Consider the following 9,976-nt stretch of genomic DNA (forward strand, 5'->3'; position numbering starts at 1 on the left):
AGTACCACCAAAAGAAATGCATAACTTTATTTAGTGAACGATCGCCCTCTAAAACGATCAGAATAAGATAAAGTTTGATTATTAATATCAGCCATAAAAAGGCCTAGCAATAACAAATGAGAAGCTATCCAACTCAACTCCAACATAATAATTTTGATATAGCTAGCCCTTTTAGGTACTTGAATATTGCCTAATTGTTCGAGTTCTTTTATGATTATTGCATCTGTTAACATAGTAGCTAAATAATCCCACGCGTTACGAACATGACTTTATGTACTGCTGCCCTACTAACAAGCTACTTCAATAGTATTTGTGAACATGAAAATAAACAGTCCGGACCTAACCGATCAAAGAGGTGTAGTAGAATGATAAATGTGCTTTTATCTGTATAGAAAAAGCTCGTTAACAAACTTTATGTGATGCGAATCTAAATTAGTTGGCATACATATAATTGTACCGAAAAAAAAGGAAAAAAAAACAAAAATTATAATAATGGTTTGAGGTAAAGGATATTACTCAAATGAATAATTGTCCAATGAGAAGATGTCAAAAATATAGTTGAATTGAATCTCTCTCTCTTCCACCCTATCCTAAGCTGTCTCCTAAGTGACCTTCACGATCTCTCCACCATTTTTCTCTCCTATTATTATTGTTATTAAAAATTATTATTATTATTATTTTGCAATAATTAAATTTCACAATATTTGGATCACCACATAACCATTTCATTTTTCACCTCAAAACAAACCCAACCCCTCCAAATCTTTCTCCTTCTTTCTCTCTCTTTTTTCTTGGTGTCTTTTTCTTCTTACCATTTTGTAGTAATACTTTGAGGGTATTTCTTTTCTTTGAATTCTTTTTTGACCATTTTTCACATCCTAACCATTTTTTACAAAAATGACCAAAAAATTTTCTTGTTTTTTTATAAAGGGAGATTCTTTTTAGACTCTCTTCAACATGTTGTTTTTTCTTTTTGGGCTTTTCTAGTTCTGTTCTTTTCTTGTCATAATCATAACATAATATCAAAATCTATTTAGAACAAAACTAGTAAAAGCCCTTTTATTTCTTTTTTCAAGAACACTGTTCTTTTTTTTTTTTGTTCATGTTCTTGGCTGTTGGAATTGCTGAAAGCAGCAGCAGCAAAAGAATGGGTTTTGATGATAAAAATGTAGAAGGTAAAGATGGGGCAGCTGTAAATTCTGAGGGTAATAAAGGAATTATTGTGGGTGATTCTGACCCTGAGATTGAGAATGAAAATGTTGGGAATAATAATGATAATAGGGTTAGTAGGCAAATGAGTGAAAGTTCAATTTATACTACTGATCAAGAAGAAGATGATGATGAAACTAATAACAAGATTGAGTTGGGTCCTCAATGTACTCTCAAAGAACAATTTGAAAAAGATAAGGTGTGTTTTTCTCTTTTAACATTTCATTGTTTTTCCTATCTTTTGTTGTTGTCGTCGTGTTCGGGCCAGCTTACGCGCAACTCAACTAATTCCACAGAGTACCTCCTATCTCCCACCAATTCGGGTGGTCAAAGCTCTAGAAAGATGGAAAGAAATTACCTCGTGTTTAAAATTCATGAATTTTTTTGATAACCTTGGTGTCGGGATGAGCTTGCTCATATCTCGACTAATTCCAGAGGACGTACTGCCCCAAATGAAAAGAAATCACCTGGTGTTTTAACATTTCATGAATTTTTCTCTTTTGGTTTTCTTGAATTCGGGTGGACAAAGCTCTGGACAGATGGAAAGAAATCACCTCGTGTTTAACATTCATGAATTTTTTTTTATAACCGTGGAGTCAGGATCAGCTTGCGCGCATCTCGACTCTAGGATACATGCTATCTCCCAAATGGGAAGAAATCACCTAGTATTTTAACATTTCATGATTTTTTCCCTTTCTGTTTTCTTGAAAGGAGATAAAAATGCTATCTTTATTCCATTTTAATGTTTATTTTGTGGTGTTTGATTTGAGTCAATGTTGGTTTATAGGATGATGAGAGTTTGAGGAGGTGGAAGGAGCAGCTCCTTGGAAGTGTGGATATTAATGCTGTTGGAGGTAATATTGTTTTATCTTCAACATTTACTCTGTTAAATTTCTGGTAATTTTTTTTTTGAGGAAAGAGTAATGTGGATATGTATATTTTTTTTAGCTTTGTTTTCCTCCTATTGGGGAGTTTTCATCCTGTTCTTTAATGAGCTCATGAAATGTGAATTTTTTTTGCTTTTCTTGCATCTGTTCCTGTAATAATTCTCTTTTTTCCCCTGCATTACTGCTTTTAGTTTGCATAATACATGGTAAAAATATTATCTGTCAAATTCTATGGATTAATTCAGAATGCATTTTGAAATTTTGTAGTAAATAACAAATTGATGTGGACTTTTGGATATCTTTCACATTACTCTTCTGGAAACAAAGCCTAAAATTTCTGGAGTCCACACGAAATGTGGACGCCAAAATTACTCAGGGTTTAATTTGAAATAGAATGTGAAATTTTACCGCAAAATTGGACCTGTTCCTATGTGAAGTTTCCAAATGCATCTATAAAAAAGAAAAGGGAAAATTTTGTTGGATCTTATTTCATGGGAATATCTTCAGTCAGATTGATCAGTTGGTTTGGATATTTAGTAGAGATTTGCTCTGGCTTGAAAGAATTCCATGTTAATGAGATTGAGTATCAACAAGACAACAACAACAATAACAAACACAGTGATTTCCCACAAGTGGGGTCTGGGAAGGGTAAGATGTACGTAGCCTTACCCCTACCCTGGAAGTGCAGAGAGGCTGTTTCCAATAGATCCTCGGTTGGAGAGATTGAGTATCAACGAATCAAATAAACAGTCTGGTGGAGTCATCCAGGAATCAAAACACCATTTTCCTTTTAATTCAAGGATTTCCATCTTATTTAACTTCATTGGTAAAGAATAGAAAATCACTAATAATCCACCTGATATGCAGAATGGGTTAACTGATTATTCATTTCTACTGCTAATACTATTCTCACGGTCATAGTACCAAATTCCAGTAATTTGCGTCGTAAGTCATTGTACTTCAGTTATGGTGAGTGAATACTTCCTTCTGTGTTGCTTTCATTTTCAAGATTACTTTAAGGCGAGGAACTCCAAAATTTTCTGTAATGCAATATGGAATTTCGCAATAGGACCTTGTGGTTGGTAAAATCTTGATGACCCTTTAATTACATTTGAGAATCATTCTGTTTCTGCGCTAAAAACCAAGGGTTTGGTATAAATCTTGATAGTTTTCGTGACTGTTCTATAATGTAGAATCCCTGGATCCAGAAGTGACGATTTTGAGCCTTGAAATTAAGTCCCCTGGTAGATCTGATATTGTTCTTCCTATCCCTGCGGACGGAAATCCCAAGAGCCCATGGTTCGTCCTGAAAGAAGGGAGCAAATACAGCCTAAAATTTACATTCCAGGTCAGCAATAACATAGTGACTGGTCTTAAATACACGAACACAGTTTGGAAAACCGGTATCAAAGGTACTATTCCGTCCCTTCACATTTCCACCTCTATGTGTATCTGTCAATTCTTAGGCATAACTAGTTTATTCTTGATGTTTTAACTGATGTTTCCCCTTTTTCACAAACGTCATTTCAGTCGATAGCACGAAACAAATGATTGGGGCGTTCAGTCCTCAATTGGAGCCTTATACACATGAAATGCCAGAAGACACCACCCCTTCTGGTATTTTCGCTAGAGGATCTTACTCTGCTAGGACAAAGGTGATTTTTCTTTTTTCTCTTTAATGCTCTTAACATATTCTTTATCTAACCATTCAATAAACGTATTCATCCTATAAACACCAGAAACTGAATATGAAGCTTCTAGTGTTTGCACGGCTTAGTTATGAGCGAATCTGCAAGCTTATCATGCATTGAATTTGGCGAATCTCATACAAGGGGACCAGTACATTAAAATACTAAATGAAGCAGAGTTATTAGGTTTGCTAGAGTTTGTACACAACATTAGCATTGTAGCAATCACCCTAACTGAAATTTGTAGGTTGTCAGACGCTTTCATATTTATATCGTTTTGGCCCTTAGAAAATAAGGCATCACTAAAAAGTGCTTCTAAGCAATACCAAATTAAGTCCTTTTTCGTGTTTTTGCTTTGTATGCAGTTTCTTGATGATGATAACAAGTGCTATTTGGAGATCAACTATACATTTGAAATCAAGAAAGATTGGCAGGAAAAATGAACGACGTCATGACTTGAATTGTTGCTCCCCCATACTAATCTTGTTTTCGTTCGTCACCATTATCTCAGTTTTTTTCTGCTAGTTTTACAGAAGAGAAAAAGGAGGGGAAAAGAGGGAGAGAACTACCTGCTACAATTGATTACATCAAATGATGAAAGAGGAGTGAATTTAGCAGTTGGGATTCTTGTTTTGTTGAGTGTCAATTCAATATAGTTTGAGCTTTTACATGTGACAGATTAACAAAAAGCTCTCTTTCTTCCTTTTCTCAATCAAGTTTCATGTGCATAGGTGTGATTGTATTTTCTTTTTGAATGTTTGTAAAACTGTGAAGATATCTTTTTCAAGAATCTAGAGATTTTGTTCATCTATATTTTTTTTCCTTTCCATTTTCTCATTATGATTTCCGTCGTCGTGATTCGAGGATCTATCGGAAACAGCCTCTCTACTACTTCGGATTAGAGGTAAGGTCGACGTACACACTACCCTCCCCAGACCCCACTTGTGGGATTCCAGTGGGTTGTTATTGTTGTAATTTCTATATTGCTTCCTTTTACTTACCTTCCAACAAAAGTTTGTTAAAGTTATGTTCTGTAGCTACTTTTTTCTTTTGACTTTAGTTAGTTGTTATTTTCTTTTGGTTGCCTCAACCACTTCCCCCACCTTTTCTTTGCCCATAATTGAACTTGACATTTATGCACTGGCATGATTGTTCATGATTTTTGTGGCTAAAAACCTATTAAAGATTGAAACTTGTATGGTAAAATCAGACCCTTCTGAGTAAATATTACTTTTGTTGAGATAAGCCTTATGTACATGTATAGTAGACCTAAAAATACATGCCGAGTTTCCCCTCCAAGATCGGGTTCGAACCATGTCGCAGACAAAAGCCTGGTAAGGAGTGTAGAAGAGTAAGCCCATTTTTTGTCGAGCTTCGGACCGTGGGCCACTAGTCCTCAGGGATTTCTCGGTTATGAAAAAAATTATTCGTTTTCAGGATTTTGGTCTAGTAGTAATAGCGCAACGCATGATGCGTAGGTGAGGCTCAAAGCTCGTGTAGAGGGATGGACCAATATCTATCGAGTTTTGTATCGTACGCCACTGACCCTCCAAGATTTTTGGATTATCTAAAAAAGTTATAAATTTTTAAAATTTGAAACACTATGTTTTGGCAAATACTTTTGAGGCAACCAAAAGATAAGAGTTGCAGGGTGAAATGGTCCAAAAGAAAAGTTTGAGGTTGATAGTTGACTAGTCACTACCAACAACCAAAGTAGAGACCACTTGATTTATTCAGAAGGGCAAGGAAATTCTTCAGTCCATATTTGTCCTTTTTCTTTTCGAGTCCTTCAATCCAAACAACAATGAACTTAAAAACATAGTATTACCATGAATAGATAAATCATGAGAAGTCCTTTTATTATTATAAGAAATAACCAAAAGTCCTTACTTTTTGGTCCTTCAAAATTGTACCACCTGATAAACATAGGAGTATTAATGAAGAGTAAGTGGTACAAATGATTTATAAATCAACTTTTACTTATTTTGAAGTTAATTTTAAAATGATATATTACAACTATTTTCTTTAATGAGGAAAAAAATAATGAAACACTACCTATCTTCCAATTCATTAAAGGGTGTGATGACAATTGTGGAATTGTAAACGTTTTTTCATCTTTATTCTTATGTCTCGAGTTTGTGATTCGAGAATCAAATCATATTCGTAAGGAGCCCTAATTACTCCGTAATAGATCTTTTACGGCGTGAATCCAGATTAATCGGGTCAAACGTTTCCGAATACGAGATACTTAGTGTTCCCATCTTCTGTCCCCTTTTATGCAATTATCAGCAGAGTCAGATTGGCATTTCTATCGTGATTTAATGACTAATTGTCTATTGGGTTATTCTTACATGCCTTCCTTTGAAAAAGAACAAGGTCAAAATGATGTTAAGGAGAATAATTAGGTTGGATTTAAATACTTTTTCCGGTCCAAAATAAGTGATTTTTTGGTCCTTTTTTTGTGGTCCAAAATAAGTGATTTTTCCAGATTTCAAGAATGAATTAATTATTTTTTTTCTACATTACCCTTGGAGTAAATAGTGTTGGAGTATGTGTTAGGAGTGTTTATGTGAGATAGTAAAGGTTAATATGGTCAATTTCATTGTTAATTAATGTTAGAAGGTGAATTTTATAATCTGTGTGAAAACATCCAAAAAATCACTTATTTTGAACCGGAAGGAGTACATAATAAACTCTTGAGAGTTAAATAGGTGGGTTAACAATTTAAAATTTGCAAGTAAGTCAAACCTCCATAACAACCTCTTTCTTCCGGATATTTTTGGTTGTTATAGCGAAGTGTTGTTATAGAGAACATATATTACAGTCGAACCTCTCTATAACAGCATCCCTATATAACAACCATTCACTATAAAAGTCAAGTTTTTTCGGAACCGATTTTAATATTAGGTTATAATATATGTTCTCTATAACAACACTTCACTATAACAGCCAAAAAATATCGAAACAAATAAAGTTGTTATAGAGAGGTTTGACTGTATAACATAACATGAAAGTTCGTTCCGAAAAATCTTGGCTTTTATAATAAAATGTTGTTATATAGGGATATTGTTATAGATATATCTACTGTACGTGCTATCATAAATTATTCTTTTTTCCGGCCAGTTTTGAAGATGTTATTTAGCACTTAAATTATATTCAAGTCAACATTCAATCTTCGAATACTGCTTGAAAAAGAATTGTCTGTCGTCTTTCTCTAAGGTATTCCCTTACCAACTTTTACAATTAAATCATTTTAATAAAACTAATGGAAGTAATGATCAGCACCAAAGACATTTTTACAAAATGCAAATATCAAATCAATAAAGGATAAGAGAGATACGTGTTTAACTATAGGAGAGCATGTCATTAGGTAAAATAAACGTTTTAAATAAGTATAATATATAATTTTATTTTATTTTAAAACATACTACAAAAAAGTGTGACGTAAAATGGAATTATTAAAGAAGAAAACTCGACTGAAATATCCAGGAAATTATTACAAAATGGATTATAATTAAACACATATATAATTGAGATATGTGTTTAAACCTAGCTAATGTCAACAAAATTTTAAAAAAAAAATTGTTTAACAACTTTAAGGGATCAAAACCAGATAGGTTAAGAACTAAGAACTAGAATAACAAGACAAAGAACAAACAAAAGAAGGATCAGATCCGTTACTCATACTCTAGGACAGAACAAATAAAAGATGAAAATCGGAACAACAAAATAATTAAGTACTGTTTTACAAGAATAATATATCGAACTTTATTAAGGCATTGCGAGCTCAAAGCAAACTAAAATAGATTTTGGGCGGGAAAATCGCACAAACGTATGAGAAGGAACAAGCAACGATGCAAATGGTGATGGTTAAATAGAATAGACAACATCCTTAATAACACTAAAAAAAATATGGTAAAATGTCATCACCTATCAGAAATAGCCACATTTATTACTCAAATAATGTCAAATTAAATCAGCTCCACATATACTATTCCGTTGAACAAAATGAGCTCGAAACAGAATCGAAAAACAAACACAAATCGAATCAAACCTAAGATCTAAAACAACTAAAATTTCGGAAGGTCCACTAACTAAAAGTTGTTTCAATTTGGTAAGCCCCAAGTTCTTTGTATACTCAACAAAACAACAACATATCGAATAAAACCAGATTCATAACCAGGCAAAACAAGCAGCAGATTTTGATTATATACAAGTTCAGGTGAAATTACCTGTTACCCATATAGTAAAAAACCAGGTCAACTTTCTTAATCATCTTCAAAAACTTTCACGTGCAAAGGAACAAAAAGAAAGGGACAAAAAGGGACCACGACAGTAACTACACAACGGCAACAATCAGAAAATAAATGATAAAGAAGTTCTAAAAGACAAGAAGATGGCCATGGGGACTGCAAAACACCCCAACAAAGGCATAAAAACTTAACTTTACCTATCGCCGGCGGATGTGGTAGAGGCGCTGATGGTGCCGACGTTCGGCGCCGGGAATTGAGAATTAAGGGGGAAGGGGTTTGGGAAATTTGTAGGGTAAGCGGTTTGGGGAATATTAAATAAAATTGATAATAATAAAACAAAAATAAAAATATAAAAATACGTATATTGAGATAACCAATAAAAACGTGTTCTTTGGGGTAAGTCTATATATATAAAGGTGGGAAATAGAAAAGTGAGGTACCAACTCTCTCAGGCCATGAAAGTCCTTTATCTTTTTTCTTATTTTTTGGTACTTTTCTTTTATTTGATGTCTAAAAAGTCTGCAGAAAATTAATTATACATATTATTTATTCTATTTCTCACTATTACTCCATCATTTATTTCTTTCACCCACGTTTCATTTCTCTACTCCTATCAGTCCAAAAAGATTTTTGTTCCTATACCACATTCCTTTCACATTAAATCACATTACTTCATCAATTATAACGTAATATTAATACCAACAAAGCAAGTTGATAAATATTATAGTAGAACTTCATTTCAAATATACACCATTATTGTACAAAAATGTAGACTCTAAAATTTTTCATGGAATATTATCTTTTGATTCAGATTATTACATTTTCCAGAATTCAGTTCTTCATATTCTCATTACGTTAACATTTCACAATCTATATGTTTTATCTTCTCGTTTTCTTTTTGGTAAATAATTTCTCGTTTTCGTTTGTGCAGATTTGACTTTTCAAATACACAATTATTGAATTCTACATGCAATTATCGACTTGTCACCTAATTAAAATACAGACTTTCAGTGGCGTTTGGGTATTTCATCCAAATCCTCCAATTTTCCTCAATCGATTCTCGGGTGCAGATCCCCTGCTCATTTTTAACCTTTTCTCAAAAATATTTTCTTTTTCTTCTATTTATCTGCATGTATTCTTTTTCTAACCTCATTCTATAGGTATTCACGTTTCCCCTCCTAGACACTTGATTCTTATGAAACATATTAGAAATCCTTTCTGTCTCTCTTTTCCAAAAAAAATTTAACCTTTGGGCCAAAGCAGCTGAAAAACTTGATTACCTTAAAAAAAATTTGCTCTGTCAATATATATAGAGAGCTTGCATAAATATTACTGGTACTGGCTTTGATACTAGTAATTTAATATATACTACAAAAAACGAAAATGTAAATTCGTAAGTTGGTAAGATACGAACGGCTTCAAAACGGCTTCAAAGCTTGCATAAAAATTATTGGTATCAGAGCCGACAAAATTATGTATAATTATTTTATCGGCTCTAATATATAATAATTACTTGTATCAGGCAGTTTTGCCCTTTTTCGAAGAGAAAAAGAAAAAGATTCTTCTTATGGGTAATCACAACTTTCTCGTTCTTCACTTTCCTTTTTCTTTCTAGATTTGTTAAGAAACAACTCCTTCCTACACTCATATATAGGAAGGAGGAACAGTTGCTGCTAGTGCTGGCATAATACATATACTGTGACGACCCGACCCGTCGTCTCATGTGTTATTGCGCCGTTTCCCCCATTTCATGCTTCTTCATATCGGTATGTGGTGTGTTAGAGTTGATTTGGATTGGTTTTGATAAGAAATGAGACACTTAGTCTCTTTAAGGAAAGCTTAAATTGGAAAAGTCAACCGAATGTTGACTATTGAGTTAGAGGGCTCGGATGTGATTTCCGGTGATTCGGTTAGCTTCGGGGGATGATTTGTGACTTAG

The 9,976-nt window shown here is 33.5% G+C and overlaps 1 protein-coding gene across 1 annotated transcript; it reads left to right on the forward strand.

Annotated features, from left to right (window-relative positions):
* Positions 1-762: 762 nt before the first annotated feature.
* On the forward strand, positions 763-4,595 carry LOC109217512 (rho GDP-dissociation inhibitor 1-like). Its single transcript, XM_019381770.1, has 5 exons — positions 763-1,408; positions 1,997-2,063; positions 3,290-3,508; positions 3,627-3,751; positions 4,150-4,595. The coding sequence occupies exons 1-5, from the start codon at positions 1,103-1,105 to the stop codon at positions 4,225-4,227; spliced, it is 795 nt and encodes a 264-aa protein (XP_019237315.1). The 5' UTR covers positions 763-1,102; the 3' UTR covers positions 4,228-4,595.
* The last annotated feature ends 5,381 nt before the right edge of the window (positions 4,596-9,976 follow it).

This window comes from Nicotiana attenuata, unplaced genomic scaffold (genome assembly GCF_001879085.1).
Source record: "Nicotiana attenuata strain UT unplaced genomic scaffold, NIATTr2, whole genome shotgun sequence".
Lineage (NCBI taxonomy): Eukaryota > Viridiplantae > Streptophyta > Magnoliopsida > Solanales > Solanaceae > Nicotiana > Nicotiana attenuata.

Bases quoted from the DNA above. Each gene is read 5' to 3' on its own strand.
- LOC109217512 (XM_019381770.1), top strand. From the start codon at position 1,103: ATGTTCTTGGCTGTTGGAATTGCTGAAAGCAGCAGCAGCAAAAGAATG. The intron at 1,409-1,996 runs GTGTGTTTTTCT...GTTGGTTTATAG, and splicing joins AACAATTTGAAAAAGATAAG to GATGATGAGAGTTTGAGGAG. The intron at 3,509-3,626 runs GTACTATTCCGT...ACGTCATTTCAG, and splicing joins TTGGAAAACCGGTATCAAAG to TCGATAGCACGAAACAAATG.